This window comes from Mytilus galloprovincialis, chromosome 7 (assembly GCF_965363235.1).
Source record: "Mytilus galloprovincialis chromosome 7, xbMytGall1.hap1.1, whole genome shotgun sequence".
NCBI lineage: Eukaryota > Metazoa > Mollusca > Bivalvia > Mytilida > Mytilidae > Mytilus > Mytilus galloprovincialis.
This window is the reverse complement of record NC_134844.1, coordinates 31658573-31679815: the sequence shown is the minus strand read 5'-3', so window position 1 is coordinate 31679815 and position 21243 is coordinate 31658573. Positions and strand designations below refer to the sequence as shown.

Genomic DNA, 21243 nt, shown 5'->3' with positions numbered 1-21243 from the left:
ATAAAACAAGAACACATTAAACAGTTGAAAATAAGTTAAGATATTAAAGAATATTTGCAAAAAATAGTGAACTAAAAAAACGGAGATAAAAAAGGGGGCGGGCAATTCTCCAAACGCATGTGAATGATATTTCTTATATATAGAATCAGTTCTAGGTAAACATGTAAATCAGACAGGATTCAATTGACTTCATTTCACGATCACTAATCAACTTAATTTGAATTTTTCAGATACTAAAAGCAAAAGGTCAACTATACCGTGGGTAGTTGGTAGTTGGGATGCATGTCCGTCTTGTAGGTTTCATATGTCCTTGACGCTTTATCTCGGTTATTGGTCAACGTAAAGTTTCTTTGGTGATGTCGGTTTCTCTGATACTATAATCCTGTCATCAATATGTCAGCTTTATTTGATCTATGGAACACTACTGGCATTGCAAGCCGTCATTATTGCATGTCCGCAAGGCCGATTTGTTAAAAATAATCATTGATGTCTGTCTAGAAGGGTTTCTTGGCCGTTAACTCATTTTCGTGGTGCATTGGTCAAAGTTGGTCATCTGTAGTCACTTTGAAAACCTTTATATTTAAGAATTTCAGCATAAAGTTCAGTCGAGTTCACTCTTGAGCAAATTTGAATTATTGTAGTTTTACACAGTTCCGATCGACGTTATTTCATATGATGTTGAAACAAATTTCATGAGCTACAGGGATTTAAAAAAAATGTATTTTGAATCAAGACACGAAATTCTATGACTTTTTTAAAAATTATCCCAATGGGCAGCAAACGCTTGTAAGTAAGTAAGTAAGTAAGTAAGTAAGTAAGTAAGTAAGTAAGTAAGTAAGTAAGTAAGTAAGTAAGTAAGTAAGTAAGTAAGTAAGTAAGTAAGTAAGTAAGTAAGTAAGTAAGTAAGTAAGTAAGTAAGTAAGTAAGTAAGTAAGTAAGTAAGTAAGTAAGTAAGTAAGTAAGTAAGTAAGTAAGTAAGTAAGTAAGTAAGTAAGTAAGTAAGTAAGTAAGTAAGTAAGTAAGTAAGTAAGTAAGTAATTTTTAAATTTTTATTGGTTTGAAATCCAAAATTACAGGATTGATACCAAGACAATACAAAACATACAAACATATATATCATACCAAATACTAGTACGCGTTTAGACGCATATCATACCAAATACTAGTACGCGTTTAGACGCATATCATACCAAATACTAGTACGCGTTTAGACGCATGTTTTAGTGGTAGCAAAAACCCCCGGGGGATGTTACTGACTATCCTTTCGGGTATAACTGTGCCGACAGCACTTGCCAAATCATACCCTGTTCTAACCAGAAAACATTGAAAAACATAACCCTGTTCTAAACAGAAATATCGAAAAACATACCCTGTTCTAGACACGCTCAGATAATGTATACCCTGTTCTAGACCGTATAAAATAGATGCTGTTCTAGACCCGGGTTCTAGATTGTATCTGAAACAGTTTTAAAAATAAGTAATGTTTTAGACAAATACTTTGTTTGAAAAAAGACCCTGTTCTCACCAGCAAGGCATGAATAAGCGACCCTGTTCTAACCGGCAGGGTACGAAAAAGCGACCCTGTTTTGTGGCACACTCAAACCACTAAGTAAACCCCCAGGGTAAGACCACGGATATTTTTTTTTGATGTGATGAATTCTTTTTTACACGGAATGTTTGTTTTTAGTAGTTATATACAGACCAAGAAATACGACTTTCCTTGTTTCTTTAAACATTTTCATTCATTGTACTAATTTATTTCTTCGGCGTTGAAATATTCTATCTATAGATAGGGAAATAATTTGAATTATAAGAGGAAAACGTCAGACCGATTCAATAGAAAAACAACTACGGTCACTCGTTCATGTACGTAGATCTGCCTTACAATTCATTTTTTTTAAAATAAATAAAAAAACAATAACCTGGTTTCGGGAAAGGCAGAAGTAAATTTGACTGACAGGTTAAGTAGACTTTTAACGTATACCCATGTTTAATTCAATACAAGATAAACTTTGACTTTTGACCAGCTTTTACAAATGAATACGATTTTGTATCAATGCTGATAAGACACACAGTTATCTAAACTGTCATAAAATTTTACAGGTGAATATTGACTTTGATCTTGTGCTAATAATCACTTTTAACCACGTGCAAATGAATACGCCAATGAAAAATGTTCGTCTGTTCCGTTATCTGAAACAGGAAATTGATTGCTTTTTTATGCGCATGTGTCAACCTACTTTGACCCTGGAAAATCAGAAATCCGTCTGCTAAGGTCCTTACTATTTTAAGGAGTAAAGTAACGGTAAAATGGCAACGCAGACGTTAGAGAAAAGTAAACAGGGAATAGCAGGTGCTCAAAATGAACAAAATCTTCTATGCTTGATAGACAGAACAAATTATCCAATGCTTCAGGAAAATGGCCAGAGAAAATATGGACCACCACCTGACTGGAAAGGACCTGCACCACAGAGGGGCTGTGAAATTTTCATAGGGAAAATACCCCGCGATTGCTTTGAAGATGAACTTGTTCCAGTGTTTGAAAAAATTGGAAAGCTATATGAACTTAGGTTAATGATGGATTTTAGTGGTTCTAATCGTGGATATGCATTTGTCATGTACACAAACCGCATTGATGCTCAAAGGGCAGTTAAAGAACTAAATAATTATGAATTGAGGAAAGGCAGATTAATAGGTGTTTGCATGTCTGTTGATAATTGTAGACTTTTTGTCGGGGGCATACCGAAAACAAAAGGACAACAAGAAATCCTGCAAGAAATGATAAAAGTGACTGAAGGTGTAGTGGACGTTATAGTTTATCCAAGTGCTGTGGATAAAACGAAAAACCGAGGATTTGCTTTTGTTGAATATGAAAATCACAGAGCTGCTGCAATGGCCAGAAGAAAATTAATCCCAGGTAGAATTCAGCTTTGGGGACATCAAATAGCAGTAGACTGGGCTGAGCCAGAACAAGAGGTGGATGAAGACACAATGGGTTCAGTAGGTGTTACTGTTAATTGACAGTCATTGTAATGTTAAATATAAAAGTTTCTCTTGGTCTTATTGAAAATTTTATAGATTTTTATGATTTTTTTCCTCACATCATTTTCACTGACTTACAGGGCCTAAATTTATTTAAAATCAAAGTTTAATTTATAGTCACAATAAGAGTTCAATTTCACAGGCAGATCCAGGTTGGGGCCTGTGTCCCCCCCCCCCCTTTTCCCCCCTAACTTTTTTGGAAAAAAAAATTGTAAATTATTTAGAGAATCACTGAAGCATGATTGTAGTAGGTCCCCTCTTATGGCAGTCAGTATCCCCCTTTATTATAAGTTCTGGATCTGCCACAGCTTTTTCTGCGAAATTTGTACTCATTTGACTAGTTGTGCACTGTTAGAAATCCACAGTACCTGTACAAAGTCATTGTATCAACATGATTCATTTTGAGTGTGTTAGTTTAAATGAACCCTGAATGGACTGATACTTGTAAGCAAGGGATTTTCAAATTGTTCAAGTAGATGTGCATCACATGTAATACAAAAGCTGGATTTATCAGTTCATATTTAAATTGTCTTGTCTCAATAAACTTTAAGTATTACATAATATATATAAGAAGATGTGGTATGAGTCAATGAGACAACTTTCTATCCAAGTCATAATTTATAAAAGTAACCCATTATAGGTCAAAGTACAGTCTTCACTGGTGCGCCCTTGGCTCACAACAAACAGCAAGCTATAAAGGGCCCAAAAAATGACCATATTCAAATCTGTAAAAGAATCTTAATTTGAAAAACATGTGGAAAATTTGTTAATAATCATGTTAAAATGTGTCATTAAAAACTCAGATTTCCATATCCAAAGTATCTAAAGCAACCATTGTTGTTTTTGGCAATTTTTAAAAGTTTTTAAACAATTAAATTATGGTGCTTTTACAGATTAAAATATATTTGTGTGCTGATTTGCATTTTTTTGTATGTTATTTTTTAATTAATTTCTATATGCTACATGTAGGTGAAGATATTGTATGTTAGAAACTTGATGCTGGACACAACAGAAGAGACATTGCATCAGGTCTTTACCAAGGCTTGTGGGAGAGAAAACAGTGTGGAAAGAGTAAAGAAAATCAGAGACTATGCCTTTATCCACTTCAGAGAACGAGAAGATGCTTTAAAAGCCCTGAACATGACAAATAGTATGTAAAAAAATATAATTATTTTGTTTCTCAATTAAATTGTTTCACATTTTTCATGTTGATGCCTTTTATAATCAAATATACCATGTGTATTTTCTCTTTTTAGCTCACCTGGCCGAAAGGCCAAGTGAGCTTTTCTCATCGCTTGGCGTCCGGCGTCCGTCGTCGTCTTCCTGCGTTAACTTTTACAAAAATCTTCTCCTCTGAAACTACTGGGCCAAATTTAACCAAACTTGGCCACAATCATCGTTTAAAAAATGTGTCCGGTGGCCCGGCCAACCAACCAAGTTGGCCGCCATGGCTAAAAATAGAACATAGGGGTAAAATGCAGTTTTTGGCATATAACTCAAAACCAAAGCATTTAGAGCAAATCTGACTGGGGTAAAATTGTTTATCAGGTCAAGATCTATCTGCCCTGAAATTTTCAGATGAATCGGATAACCCGTTGTTAGGTTGCTGCCCCTGAATTGGTAATTTTAAGGAAATTTTGCTGTTTTTAGCTCACCTGGCCCGAAGGGCCAAGTGAGCTATTCCCATCACTTTGCGTCCGGCGTCGTCGTCGTCTGTCGTCGTTAACTTTTACAAAAATCTTCTCCTCTGAAACTGCTGGGCCAAATTAAACCAAACTTGGCCACAATCATCATTGGGGTATCTAGTTTAAAAAACGTGTGGCGTGACCCCGCCAACCAACCAAGATGGCCGCCATGGCTAAAAGTAGAACAGGGGTAAAATGCAGTTTTTGGCTTATAACTCAAAAACCAAAGCATTTAGAGCAAATCTGACATGGAATAAAATTGTTTATCAGGTCAAGATCTATCTGCCCTGAAATTTTCAGATGAATCAGACAACCCGTTGTTGGGTTGCTGTCCCTGAATATGTAATTTGAAGGAAATTTTGCTGTTTTTGGTTATTATCTTGAATATTATTATAGATAAAGATAAACTGTAAACAGCAATAATGTTCAGCAAAGTAAGATCTACAAATAAGTCAACATGACCGAAATGGTCAGTTGACCCCTTTAGGAGTTATTGCCCTTTATAGTCAATTTTTAACCATTTTTCGTAAATCTTAGTTATCTATTACAAAAATCTTCTCCTTTGAAACTACCTGGCCAAATTAATCCAAACTTGGCCACAATGATCTTTGGGGTATCTAGTTTAAAAAATGTGTGGCATGACCCGGCCAACCAACCAAGATGGCCGCCATGGCTAAAAATAATACATAGGGGTAAAATGCAGTTTTTGGCTTATAACTCAAAAACCAAAGCATTTAGAGCAAATCTGACGGGGTCAAATTGTTTATCAGGTCAAGATCTATCTGCCCTGAAATTTTCAGATGAATCAGACAACCCGTTGTTGGGTTGCTGCCCCTGAATATGTAATTTTAAGGAAATTTTGCTGTTTTTGGTTATTATCTTGAATATTATTATAGATAAAGATAAACTGTAAACAGCAATAATGTTCAGCAAAGTAAGATTTACAAATAAGTCAACATGACCGAAATGGTCAGTTGACCCCTTTAGGAGTTATTGCCCTTTATAGTCAATTTTTAACCATTTTTCGTAAATCTTAGTAATCTATTACAAAAATCTTCTCCTCTGAAACTACATGGCCAAATTAATCCAAACTTGGCCACAATCATCTTTGGGGTATCTAGTTTAAAAAATGTGTGGCATGACCCGGCCAACCAACCAAGATGGCCGCCATGGCTAAAAATAATACATAGGGGTAAAATGCAGTTTTTGGCTTATAACTCAAAAACCAAAGCATTTAGAGCAAATCTGACGGGGTCAAATTGTTGATCAGGTCAAGATCTATCTGCCCTGAAATTTTCAGATGAATCAGACAACCCGTTGTTGGGTTGCTGCCCCTGAATATGTAATTTTAAGGAAATTTTGCTGTTTTTGGTTATTATCTTGAATATTATTATAGATAAAGATAAACTGTAAACAGCAATAATGTTCAGCAAAGTAAGATTTACAAATAAGTCAACATGACCGAAATGGTCAGTTGACCCCTTTAGGAGTTATTGCCCTTTATAGTCAATTTTTAACCATTTTTCGTAAATCTTAGTTATCTATTACAAAAATCTTCTCCTTTGAAACTACCTGGCCAAATTAATCCAAACTTGGCCACAATCATCATTGGGGTATCTAGTTTAAAAAATGTGTGGCGTGACCCGGCCAACCAACCAAGATGGCCGCCATGGCTAAAACTAGAACATAGGGGTGAAATGTAGATTTTGGCTTATAACTCTGAAACCAAAGCATTTAGAGCAAATCTGACATGGGGTAAAATTGTTCATCAAGTGAAAATCTATCAGCCCTGAAACTTTCAAATGAATAGGACAACCGGTTATTGGGTTTCTGCCCCGAAATAAGTAATTTGAAGGAAATTTTGCAGATTTTGGTTATTATCTTGAATATTATTATAGAAAGAGATAAACTATAAACAGCAATAATGTTCAGCAAAGTAAGATCTACAAATAAGTCAACCGGACCAAAATGGTCAGTTGACCACTTAAGGAGTTATTGCCCTTTATAGTCAATTTTTAACCATTTTTCGTAAATCTTAGTAATCTTTTAGAAAAATCTTCTCCTCTGAAACTACTGGGCCAAATTTAACCAAACTTAGCCATAATCATCATTGGGGTATCTAGTTAAAAAAATATGTCCGGTAACTCGGCCAACAAACCAAGATGGCCGCCATGGCTAAAAATAGAACATGGGTGTAAAATGCAGTTTTTGGCTTATAACTCAAAAACCAAAGCATTAAGAGCAAATCTGACAGGAAGGAAAATTGTTGATCAGGTCACGATCTATCTGCCCTGGAATTTTCAGATGAATCGGATAATCGGTTGTAAGGTTGCTGCCCCTGAATTGGTAATTTTGAGGAAATTTTGCTGTTTTTTTGTTATTATCTTGAATATTATTATAGATAGAGATAAACTGTAAACAGCAATAATGTACAGCAAAGTAAGAACTAAAAATAAGTCAGTATGACCAAAATAGTCAATTGACCCCCTAAGGAGTTATTGCCCTTCATAGTCAATTTTTAACAATTTTCTTAAAATTTGAATATTTTCATTAACATTTTCCACAGAAAGTACTATTACATATAGAGATAATTGTAAGCAGCAAGAATGTTTAGTAAAGTAAGATCTACAAACACATCACCATCACCAAAACACAATTTTGTCATGAATCCATCTGTGTCCATTGTTTAATATTCACATAGACCAAGGTGAGCGACACAGGCTCTTTAGAGCCTCTAGTTGGTTATTATCTTGAATAATATTATAGATAGAGATCAACTGTGAACAGCAATAATGTTCAGCAAAGTAAGATCTACAAATAAGTCAACCGGACCAAAATGGTCAGTTGACCACTTTAGGAGTTATTGCCCTTTATAGTCAATTTTTAACCATTTTTCGTAAATCTTAGTAATCTTTTAGAAAAATCTTCTCCTCTGAAACTACTGGGCCAAATTTAACCAAACTTAGCCATAATCATCATTGGGGTATCTAGTTAAAAAAATATGTCCGGTAACTCGGCCAACAAACCAAGATGGCTGCCATGGCTAAAAATAGAACATAGGGGTAAAATGAAGTTTTTGGCTTATAACTCAAAAACCAAAGCATTTAGAGCAAATCTGACATGAGGGTAAAACTGTTTATCAGGTCAAGATCTATCCGTTGTTGGGTTGCTGCCCCTGAATTAGTAATTTTAAGGAAATCTTGCTGTTTTTGGTTATTTTCTTGAATATTATTATAGATAGAGATAAACTGTAAACAGCAATAATGTTCAGCAAAGTAAGATCTACAAATAAGTCAACATGATTGAAATGGTCAGTTGACCCCTTTAGGCGTTATTGCCCTTTATAGTTATAGTTTTAACCATTTTTGGTAAATCTTAGTAATCTTTTACAAAAAACTTCTCCTCTGAAATACTTGGCCAAAGTAATACAAACTTGGCCACAATCATCTTTGGGGTATTTAGTTTAAAAAATGTGTCTGGTGACCTGGCCATAGAACCAAGATGGCCGCCACGGCTAAAAGTAGAACATAGGGGTAAAATGTAGTTTTTGGCTTATAACTCAAAAACCAAAGCATTTAAAGCAAATTTGACATAGAGTAAAATTGTTTATCAGGTCAAGATCTATCTTCCCTGAAATTTTGAGATGAATCAGACAACCTATTGTTGGGTTGCTGCCCCTGAATTGGTAATTTTAAGGAAATTTTGCTGCTTTTGGTTATTATCTTGAATATTATTATAAATAAAGATAAACTGTAAACAGCAATAATGTTCAGCAAAGTAAGATCTACAAATAAGTCAACATGACCAAAATTGTCAGTTGACCCCTTAAGGAGTTATTGCCCTTTATAGCTAATTTTTAACCATTTTCAAAAATTTTAGTATTCTTTTTAAAAAATCTTCTCCTCTGAAACTACTAGGCCAAATTTAACCAAACTTGGCCACAATCATCATTGGGTATCTGGTTTGAAAAATGTGTGGTGTGACCCAGCCAACCAACCAAGATGGCCACCATGGCTAAAATAGTACATAGGGGTGAAATGTAGATTTTGGCTTATATCTCTGAAACCAAAGCATTTAGGTCTATCAGCAAATCGGCACTTGGTTAAATTGGCACCTGGTCAATTCGGCACCCGGTATAGTCAAATCAGCATCTAGTCAAATTGGCACCTGGTTAAATCGGCACTTGATATAGTCAATTCGGCACCCATGTTAGATTTGTTTAATATATGTTTTTAACAGTATTTTAAGCAAAAACAGTAGAAATAAGGAATGGGTTGTCCAGAAATTTTACAGTATTTACCCAAGAAGAGTTAGATAAGGAAGGGGTTGGCCAGAATTATTAACCTAATTTTATCATGTTTATTCGCATTTTTAAGGGTTGAATTATTTATATATATTATTGGATGCCTAATTGACTTTAAATAGGTGCCGATTTGACTAGATGTTGATTTAACCAGGTGCCGATTTGACTTTTTCTATTGGTGCCGATTTGACTTGTACCCTATTATTAAGGCCCTAAAGTGAGTTTGAATATTGTACGGTGTTTTACTTGGCGGAATGTCAATACACTCACAGTAAGAGTTATTCTTTACTTACTTTTCCACAATAATTGATTCGTGGTATTCTTCTCGGCAGATATGGTTCTCTTATGACATGCTTTTAAGAGGAATTTGTCTGGTTCAATAGCGTGAATCAGCCCCTCAACTTCGTTGTACATAAATACTAACTTTGGCTTCAACGCCTCGTTTCTCCTTGTCTGGAGATCTTGTTGTAGTTCCAGTTTGGCAAGCATTTTGGAGATTTATCCATCCTCTTTTGACTTGTAATCTGTGGTGATAAATTTTGCAGCTTGACATTTTTATTTTTGTTACCGAGTAGGGGTCGCATACTATAGCTCCATATTAAAGTATGAGATCAATTCCTAAAGGTCTAGTTCATTATCCAATCTGACACAAATTTCAATAACTGGAATGCCAACCAAGATGAATATATGGTGACCCTCTATAACAGCATAATTACTTGAAATTGTGTTTAATACCATGATGGTTCAATGGCATAAACTTGAATGGAGACAAAATTTAACATGAAAGATTGTGGATTAGTGTAAAATAAAAAACTAACTTACTATGATATATGGTTAAAGAATGAATATCAAATTATATGGGTCATGGGCAGAGTTGTTATAAAATATCAATATGGCAGAGAAGTGGTTTCAAGTTTCATATAAAGGGACCTGACTGAAATAAAAAAATCAAAGGAGTATCCCTATTTGTCTAATCTTCAATGTGAAATAAAACAAGTATAACAATATTGTGAAAATCTACAGAAATAGAATTTGCTTCAAGTAACAGAAATAACTACATTTGTGTATGTCACTAGTAACTTATTTAATGCGTATGTGGGTAATTAGTCCTATAACATATGACCTCAGGAGCGTTATTTACTATTTCTATTTACTGTTCTGATAATTTTTTTTTACTACCAATGTGTCACACTTTGCATTCAAAAATAAAAAAAAAATGAAAATATCAGTATAAAAACGTTAAAAATTGAATAAGAATGTGAAGTCATATGTTATAGGACTAGTGGGGTATAAGAGCTTATTACAACAGGATCTTCATAATCATTTGGTTTGAAAGGATACTAGTAGTCTGTATTCTTAATTTAGAAAAATGTAATTGCAAGAAAAAAAAACAACACATTACTAAGAATACTTTAGATCATTCAGGTAGTCTTTATTTAGTACGTACAAAAGAACAGCCAGTAGTCATTGGATATTGTAGATCATATAAATTGTCTTGACCTATTTATTAGTACAAAAGAACAGCTAGTAATCATTGGATATTGTATATCATTCCAGTATTCTTGACCTATTTATCTGTACAAAAAAAACAAACAGTAGTCATTGGATACTGTAGATCATTCAGGTAGTCTTGACCTATTTATTTGTACAAAAAAAAAAACAGCCAGTAGTCATTGGATACTGTAGATCATTTAGGTAGTCTTGACTCTTGACCTATTCATTTGTATTAAAAAAAACCAGTCAGTTGTCATCTTCACTTCACACACTCATATACGAATATCAATTATATGCTTGCGAGGTATGTTGCAATGTTCAACTTATTACGGTATGTGAAAATCAAGATTTGCATAAAAAATATCCCAATATTAGAGGCAGTGGCGTCATTTTTCTTCAGAGCTTTCAGCTCTTTGATTTTACAATCAAAGTTGTTTTTTTTGTTTTTTTTGGGGAAAGACGGCTTCAAGCCGTCAATCCCCTATGGGGTTGACCAGAGTGACATTCCCTCACATCATTCATTTTGTTTTTATAGTGTGGAAAACCCCCCCAACAAATCTTACTTAGATTGAAGAGAAGGAGACCCAGAAATGAATAGTTTGACTTTAAACACTTTTTTACACATTTCCCTTCTGTTTCTGACGAAATTATCGTATCTTGAGCTCTCCTTTACACTATTTACGTTTCTTTTACAATCCGGAAAAATCAGTATGACGAGATATTCTAAATATATCCAACCTACATTGTATTTTATAGTGACGTCATTCTTGGAATGTCACACTATGCAGAAGCAGGGATATCCTTCACTGGTTATTTAAATCATTCCCAGAGATCGTGCACTAATTACAAATTGGTATTTGCTAAATCTAAACATAATGTTGTTTGCTGTAGATGATTCAACATCAACATGTAATACTTTAATTTGTAGGTCAGCAACTTTCAAAGTAAACAAAGATCGTGGGGTTACATGAGATAGGGGAGAGAAACGATTTTATTGATTTTTTTCTGTAAAAATTCTGTTTTGAGAATCTTCCTCCAATTCAGGAGCACCTCAACTGATGAGTAATTATCAACTAAAATAAAAGTTAATGTATTTAAACACTTAAAATGTGACATTTCATTGGATTAGTAGTCTTCCATTAAAACTAAATTTTTGTGTACCAACATAATCATTGTAAATGGTAAAAAAATTTAAAAAAAATTTAAAATGTTGCATTTTGTAGTTTCAACCTTTTTATTCATGAAATTTACAAATATTTCAAATTTAGGATTTGGAAACAAGCTTCACACAGTTTACATCAATCATATTGTTTTTTATTAGTACCTGTTTCCCTGTGATGAGAGTTGTAACTGGGAACTTTATCAATGGAAATTTAAAACTGAATAGATTTTTCAGTCCACACTTTCTTAAGAAAAAAATTAAAAATCCAAGAGTACTGTCAGAAAAAATGGAAAATGGCCCTAGCCTGCAGTTCAGTGGTAAACAATCAAGATTTCAAAAAATATTGTAGTTGTTGTGAAATGACAGAATTCAGTTGAATTTTAGATAATTATCTATCAACTTTAATCAAATGTTTAGATTTAGAAGATGCAGATTTTTCCATTGGTCCAAATTGAATCCTAAACTAAGGAAATGAAATTACATAAACAACAATTGATTTCAATATTGTCAACCTTTCTGCATGTTCTAGCTGTTCTCTTTTATCATTCTTTATATGAAGACTATCAAAAGATACCCCCCCTTTCCAAAAAAATTTTATTAAATAGAAACAAGGGCCGTCTTTCCCCTCAGAGCTATTCAGCTCTTTGATTAATAATATGGTCTTAGAAACAATATCTTTCACTAAACTGTTAGGTTCTAAATTAAATCTATCAGTTATATTATTTTACTTTAGATCAGAGTATTGATGGATCAAAAGTGGAAGTAGTTTTAGCCAAGCCAGTGGACAAAAATGACTATAGAATTTATGCAAGAGGCAAAACAGCATTACAACAGGTAAATAGGGGAGATAATCATTAATATATTTAGACAAGTCTAATTATTTGTGAAACAACAAAAAACCAACCAAAAGGTTAACCTAGACATACAGCAATAGACATGTTTACAAACAAAGCAAAATCAAGTTTCATAATTATAAGTAAAACATTTAAAATCAATGTGCAATTATGTGAATTGAAATTTGTTTCAAAACAAATTGGAAATATATATATGCCCGAATATTAAAGAACAGTAACACAATTGTATTTTAGTCGAACATAGTGCGTGTAGATTTTAAAGTGATATTTAATAATATATATCTGATATATGTGTTGTGTATTTTTTGGCCAATAAATATGAAGCTCTAGGTTTTCTATAAATTAAAAAGTTTAGCTGTGAGGTGGTTTTTTTTTGAAGAATCATTGTCAGTTTGAGGCCTGTATTATATTTTTCTTTTATTTTCTTTTTACTCTCTTTGCAAGTTTTCACTGTAAATTTGATTAGTAGGGAAAACTTTTTCAGGATGAACAAGACAGTGATATTGAGGAGCTTTCGGAAGCATTATCTCTGTTACAGGTGCTATATATTTTGCATTGTTGTTCTAACAAAATTGCATGGTGTTCAATATTTTAATTGCGTTTAGTTATAACTTAATAAAGAATGGTTATAGTTCGCCATAATGTTTATTTGTTTTGAAGTTCTTCATATTTTTTCTACCAGATTATTTTGAATAACGTTGAACTTGAGGTGTACTTTACAAGTCTATAAAGTATGATGGACATGAGAATGTTGTCATTGGTATAATTTGTGTTTAGAGTTATATCACTTTGTCTCATCAGTCTTCAAAATGAACTTTTAAATCTTCAGGCCCCGGAGCTCCATGTTTAGAAAATCTAAATAAGATTCTGTTGGCCTGTAAATATATTTTTACAGGCCTGAGAGCAATTTTACAAGCATGGGATGCTGGGTCTGTTTTTCAGCGTGAAGACTTCACATTGTTGGATAGCAAACTGATTTACTTGTTTGACTAACCAAATACAAACTTAGTGGACTGGTACAAACAAGTCAAACTTTAGATCCCTTCTGAATTAAAGAGATGAATTGGACTGGTACAATGACAAGTTCACTTTGGTTGATTGATTATGAAAGAATTTATGCACTTTGCATTCAAGCAATGTGGAAAGGGGAAGTAATCTTCATGTAACTTAAATTAATTCTGGCAAAGGAAAATATACTGTCTTGATGTCTGTATCTATATTACAAAAATATATCTATTAGTTGAAGTACATCTGTCCTGTCCATCCATATGAAATTTAATTTTTGGGGAATTCTCTGTAATGTGATAACAGATTATCTTTTTATCTGGCTGAACTTATCCAATACACCTTTTAATTACAGGCTAAAAATATGTGTTTATGAATACATGTACATCAATGAAAAATATAATTTGGTTGTTATTTTTAGCTCACCTGGCCCGAAGGAAACTACTGGGCCAAATTAATCCAAACTTGGCCACAATCATCATTGGGGTATCTAGTTTGAAAAATGTGTGGCGTGACCCGGCCAACCAACCAAGATGGCCGCCATGGCTAAAAATAGAACATAGGGGGTAAAATGCAGTTTTTGGCTTATAACTCAAAAACCAAAGCATTTAGAGCAAATCTGACATGGGGTTAAATTGTTTATCAGGTCAAGATCTTTCTGCCCTGAAATTTTCAGATGAATCGGATAACTCGTTGTTGGGTTCCTGCCCCTGAATTGGTAATTTTAAGGAAATTTTGCTGTTTTTGGTTATTATCTTGTATATTATTATAGATAGAGATAAACTGTAAACAGCCATTATTTTCAGCAAAGTAAGATTTACAAATAAGTCAACATGACCGAAATGGTCAGTTGACCCTTTTAGGAGTTATTGCCCTTTATAGTCAATTTTTAACCATTTTTCGTAAATCTTAGTAATCTTTTACAAAAATCTTCTCCTCTGAAACTACTGGGCCAAATTAATCCAAACTTATCCACAATCATCTTTGGGGTATCTAGTTTAAAAAATGTGTCCGATGACCCGGCCATCCAACCAAGATGGCCGCCATGGCTAAAAATAGAACATAGGGGTAAAATGCAGTTTTTGGCTTATAACTCAAAAACCAAAGCGTTTAGAGCAAATCTGACATGGGGTTAAATTGTTTATCAGGTCAAGATCTATCTGCCCCGAAATTTTCAGATGAATCGGACAACCCGTTGTTGGGTTGCTGCCCTTGAATTGGTAATTTTAAGGAAATTTTGCTGTTTTTGGTTATTGTCTTGAATATTATTATAGATAGAGATAAACTGTAAACAGCAATAATGTTCAGCAAAGTAAGATTTACAAATAAGTCAACATGACCGACATGGTCAATTGACCCCCTAAGGAGTTATTGTCCTTTATAGTCAATTTTCAACAATTTTTATAAAATTTGTAAATTTTTACTAACATTTTCCACTGAAACTACTGGGCCAAGTTCATTATAGATAGAGATAATTGTAAGCAGCAAGGATGTTCAGTAAAGTAAGATGTACAAACACATCACCATCACCAAAATACACTTTTGTCATGAACCCATCTGCTTCCTTTGTTTAATAGTCACATAGACCAAGGTGAGCGACACAGGCTCTTTTGAGCCTCTAGTTTTTCATTTTATATTGTTCAGGGACTACATTTATAATTTCTTTTTCAACAAATTTCTTTGATTGAAACAGTACATTGTAGTAAAAAAAGCAGAAAAGTACTACAGAGAGATATTTTCATCTAAATTATATACACAGTTTTACATTTTTTCAGTTCAAAGATAAAACCAAATAAAATGTACATATACAGGAATTTGTACTATAAAATTTCTGTATTGGTTTATCTTATATATAAACTATTGTATTGAATGATGTTGCGTAAATCTGTTATATTTATAATCAATGTATGTAAAAACAATGTACTTGAAACATAATTTTATTTTGTTTTTGAATAGTTTGGATAAAAAAAAATTGTAAGGGTCCCGCCAAACACAATGTCTTGCCTACTTTTGCTGTTAATCACAGGCTCAACAAAAATGAGGAAAAAAATCAATAAAAATATTCATCCAGATACTAGCTTTTGGTCAAAACAAGCTTCTGTCCAAGTTTGGAACAAATCCAAAATAGTATAAGAAAGTTATTAAAATTTTAAAAACTTTAACCGCAGATGAAAGTGTTGTTTCTGGGCAGAAAATCTAAGTCCATTTAAAAGTAAAATACGGAAAAAATGGATTTATATTTTTGCAAAATTTACTTCTGGATACTATCTTATGATGATAAACAAGCTTCTTTCCAAGTTTGGTATAAACCCAGGATAGTTTAAGAAAGTTATTAAAAATTTTAAAACCTTAACCACAGAGTGAATGTAATGTTTCCCATTAGAAAAACCAAGTCCATCTAAAAGTCAAATACAGAAAAAATGGAATTTTATTTTTACAAAATTTATTTCTGGATACTATCTTGTGTTCTTAAACAAGCTTCTGTCCAAATTTGGTACAAACCCAGGATAGTTTAAGAAAGTTATAAAAATTTTAAAAACTTTAACCACAGAGTGAATGTAATGTTTCCTGGCAGAAAAACTAAGTCCATTTATAAGTAAAATATGGAAAAATTGGGATTTTATTTTTACAAAATTTACTTCTGGATACTATCTTCTGATCATAAACAAGCTTCTGTCCAAGTTTGGTAGAAATCAAGTATAGTTTAAGAAAGTTATGAAAATTTCAAAATTCACAGAGTGAATATTTGTGGATGCGGCTGACAGAATGTAGGAACGCTTATTCTCGCTTTTTTGACGATGTCATTAATTGAGAAAAACCTGTTGTGTTAAAAAAAAATTTTGAATGCTTTTGATTTTTGCATAGAGTTTTTAGAGTGAACCACTAACAATAACCAACATTCATTGTGAAAAACTAGAATATTAACCTTGTGTAAATACTGAAATTAAAAATATTTTTTGGTAGTCTTAAAATTGCATGTACTGTTTATTCCATTGACAAATTTTGCATGTTGACTAACATGAATATATTGTTACTTTTAGCTCATATGGACATATGGTCATGTGAGCTTTTGCCATCACTTGTGTTGGTCATCCATGAATTTTTCAAGGAAGTTTTCCCATGAAACTACTGAACTAAGTTCACCAAAACTTGGGATGTGAATGGTCCTAGGAGTCCGTCACCTAACATGGATACCTATTCTTTTTGGACCATGTGGCTACATGTACATGTATTGCCATTACTTGGCATCTGTCATTTTTTTTGTCCCTCCTTGTTTCTCTTCATCAGAAACAGGCTCAATTTGGAGTAACTTATATTGGCTTCAATCAGCTTTTAGGGGTAATAGTTTTAAAATTATGTCACTTATTATGCTGAAAAAAATTGAAAAAAAATCCATAAATTCCTTAAAATAACTGGAGTGATTGCCCTTAAATACTTAATTTAGATATAGATGTTGTTACCTATTTGTTTTTGTTTTTGGAATCTTGAATGAACCCTATAATAGAAAGATGGAGACTAAAAAGAGCAAAGATGATCATCAACATTAGATCTGTAACCAAGTCACATGACAGAAGAAACATCAAACTTCAACTCATTTTTTATACGCCCGTCAAAATTTTGACGGGATGTATTATGGTATACAAATGTCCTGTGTCCGTCCGTCTGTCCGTCTGTCTGTCTGTCCTGCATAAACATGTCGCACCGTAACTTGAGAACGACTTATCCAAAATATCATGAAACTTAATATAGTTGTTTCTTATGATGGTCAAATGATCTGTATACTTTTTGGTGAAAATAAGATTAAAACTTTTTGAGTTACGGCACTTTGTAACTAAAACAGGGGTGTGTTTTTTTCACATGTCGCACCGTATCTCAAAAACGATTCTTGATTATGGCTTAAAACTTTAAACACTTCTTAGCTATATTAATCTTAATATCTGTATACTTTTTGGTGATGATTCAAAATTTTATTTTTGAGTTATTGAGTATTTTGTAAAAAAGGGGAGGGGTTTTTTACATGTCGCACCATATCTCAAAAACAATTTATGATTATTGCTTAAAACTTTACACATGTCTTTGTTATATTAATCTAAAGATCTGTATACTTTTTGGTGATGATTCAAAATTTCATTTTTGAGTTATTGAGTATTTTGTAAAAAAGGGGGAGGTTTTTTTTTACATGTTGTGCCGTATCTCAAAAACAATTTATGATTATTGCTTAAAACTTTACACACCTCTTTGTTATATTAATCTAAAGATCTGTATACTTTTTGGTGATGATTCAAAACTTTATTTTGGAGTTATTGAGAATTTTGTTAAACAGGGGAAGTTTTTTTTACATGTCGCGCCGTATCTCAAAAATAATTTATGATTATTGCTTAAAACTTTACACACTTCTTTGTTATATTAATCTAAAGATCTGTATACCTTGAATGCTAACTTTCCCATTTTTTACCCATGGCTACTATTTTGAAAACTTTATTAGATAAACAGAAACTGACAGCAGCAAAGATTTAGCAGCAATACATGATCTACAAATATATACAGTCAATCTGAAATTTATCTTCAATACACTGCGTCTTCATATAGGATTTATTGTCCTTTAAAGGGGCACTAGCTACGAGATATATAAAAAATCTAAAGTTTGATTTTTTTTGTTCAATCAATAATAAAAGTGAAATAGTGAAATAACAATTCACTTTTTGCAGCCAAAAAGGTTCAATTATGTCAAATTACGCTAAGAAACATTGATAATTAGTTATTCACTTGCAAGTGAATGAGTCGACCTCTTTAAACCCGTATTCATGTGAACTTCAATTTAACCCCTAGCTAGAGATTGACAACGCATGCATTGCACGTGTACTGGTTATTTAAAGAAAAAGAATGTCAACAATGAAAGTGAAACTACGGTAAATCATTTGATAACTTATTCGATTCACATAAAATCATTCTTATACGGTTAAAAATAATGAGAAACATCTATTTTTAATCTATAAAATAAAATAAAACAAACCTATAAAAATTCAATTGCACGTGTTGGTTTAATCTATCCATATCTTGATTTATGTTTACATCGCTTATATATGGTCATCTGAGGTCAAATCAATAGTTAATTAGATGGCGTCTGGACTAAAATACACACGAAACGAGTCTAAATATTATCTACCCTATGCTCTGTAAACTGTTTATTTTAGACTTTTGATAGTTTAGATAAATGTTTTACATTGTTATAAATCAAATTTGAGTCAAATCGGTGACCATGAATTTGACAGCTAGTGCACCTTTAATGACATTATTTTTAAGCCGTTTCCATTTTATTCACAATAAGTTATTCAGTTATTCAAAAGCTTTTTTGTTTTATGATGTAACTGAAGAAAATAATAATAATAATGATTGAATATTGCCAAAGAATTGAAAATTAATTATATATTTTTTCCATTGCAGGCTTATGGTGCTTACACTACAGGAATGTATGGTGATGCTTCATCAGTTTTAGGATCAATGTACCCTCCAGGAGTACAAGGTGTACAAGGAATTGCAAGGTTTATAATTAACTCCTAAATTTTTTAATTTATCATATTGTCAGTGAGTAATGTAAATGTAAAACATAAAGAATTACTTTGTAAGAATATGATATTTATTTAACTTGATAAAATCTGAGGGAGTAATGTTGTACTTGCCCTGTGAAGTAGAAAAACAAAAAAATATTATAAATTAACCAAATTACAGCATTGAAATGTTCACAAGACAGTCATCTGCTTGAAGTTATTATTTATACTTTTGAATTTTGTCCTACATATTGTCTATTTGGGTTCATACTTCTTACATGATGTTCAAAACAGCTTATTAAACTGCCAAAATAGCTCCAGTTTGAGTTCTTGTGATTAAGATTTAGAAATGAGCAATAGCTTAACTTGAAAATATATTATGAAATTGTCAATTTAGGTAAGAACAATATCACTTTGGTGAAAGATATGCAAAAAAGAAAATTGACTTAGGGGATATCCTGAATATATTCTACAAATGCTCTAGTATATATTACTGCAAAGCTGGTAAGTTCCTGTTCTTTAAATCTTGCTAATTAAGTTCATAGGTTTGTGAGGGTGAAGATGATATAATTTGATTCTCTTATTTGGGATGAGGTATCAGTAAAAATATTTGTTTTTTCCTATGTAAATATTTTTGTTGTTTTTTTACAGGGGATTCACAGGTCGAACAGCTGTAGGAATTAGAGGGGCTATGAGAGGTAGAGGAAGAGGAGCTGCTGGAGCGAGAGGAGCAGGTGTTCTTAGATATGGAATGATTGGTGCAGGATTTTCTGGCAAGAAATACCCATCAGAGGTATACTTCTTTTCATCTACCAGTTTATATTGAAAGTTTCATGTTTAGCATGAGGTGTTCTTAGTTAATATGTTAGTTATTGAATGTTCACCTACTTTCTTTAACTGTTATATCACTTACATGTAGACTCTTAGATTCTGAAAGGCCAACAAGTATTGTTGATGCACTGTTTTATATGCTTCTTATGATTTTTAAATGGATTTGATATTGAACATTTAGCACTTTGACTTGATTATAATAATAATTCTTTATTTGCAAAACAAACAAAAACCAATTTTGGTTATTGCAAATTATAAGTTCAACACTATTTTATTGCAGTACATTATAAAATTTGACTTGCATAATTTTACATGGTCAAGGAAAGCTAGTCTATGTTAGCAATGCAAATTTTTCGAGTCGCATAAATTTGACTTTTAAACAACTAAGAAATATAAAGTAGTCCTTCCTTCTCATTTGACTTTTATAATTTTATTTTTACAAGTTTGATAGAAAGAGTGAAATATTATAATCAAGTCGCAATAATAGAAATACGAACAAATATAAGGAACATAAGTTTTCTGTTAACTTTTTTTTTTATTAAGGAAATGTTCTTTTTAAGAGCATAATGATGTTTCATTTAAGTTTAATTTATATCATCAGTGGAGTTAATATTCAGTGAATTAGAAAGCTATTAAAAGAAAGCAAAAAGAAAGATATTTGTTAAATTTTCACTGAACACACTGTAATCATTATAATTTAGGCAGTGGCACTATAATTCTTGCATGACTAACAACCACTAACATTTGTAGGATCTTCTAGTTGATCTAATGCCTGGCATGGAATTGACACCTACTAACCCAGTAACTCTTAAACCACAAAGTTATAAACTACCAACCCAGGTAAAACAATTTTATTGTTTCCCATTTACTGGTCTGAATAATCTAGTTACATTCATTACTTAGATACTACTTAGATACTACTTTATTATTCTGTATGTACTCTTAATTTCAGGATTTTTTTCTGTCTAATAAATTGAATGATGGCATATTATTATGGCTGGCCCAAACAATTACTTTTTTGTTAGCTATTGCCTTAACTGTCTGTCTGTCTGTCTGTCTGTCTGTCATCTGTTTTCAGAAATTGTCTCCTGTAGGCACCGTAGAAAAATTTAGTTAATTCACGCTAGTAAGGCCCATATGATTTAAGATTTTATGGGAACAATACATTTTTTGCTTCTTAATGGAAATTTTTGATTAAAAGAAAATTTGGGCATTGTTATGAATTTCCCCAATTACCTATTTTTGCTACCTTAATTGTGAATATTTCCTTTAACATTAATAATGATAAAGCTCAACCTCATTCGACATAACCATCACT

At 32.5% G+C, this 21243-nt stretch overlaps 1 protein-coding gene across 4 annotated transcripts in view; it reads left to right on the top strand.

Moving 5' to 3' along the window:
- The first annotated feature begins 2228 nt into the window (after positions 1-2228).
- Positions 2229-21243, top strand: part of LOC143082759 (APOBEC1 complementation factor-like) — a 32285-nt gene continuing 13270 nt past the window's right edge. Inside the window, exons 1-7 of one of the 4 annotated variants that reach the window (XM_076258602.1) lie at positions 2230-3000; positions 4012-4192; positions 12420-12520; positions 13025-13078; positions 18991-19088; positions 19746-19887; positions 20676-20765. In XM_076258602.1, coding sequence (XP_076114717.1) covers positions 2311-3000; positions 4012-4192; positions 12420-12520; positions 13025-13078; positions 18991-19088; positions 19746-19887; positions 20676-20765 — 1356 coding nt within the window. In that variant the 5' untranslated portion in view covers positions 2230-2310. Of the gene's footprint in view, positions 3001-4011; positions 4193-12419; positions 12521-13024; positions 13079-18990; positions 19089-19745; positions 19888-20675; positions 20766-21243 lie in introns of all 4 variants that reach the window. The other 3 variants (XM_076258605.1, XM_076258604.1, XM_076258603.1) reach the window with 3 other exon arrangements.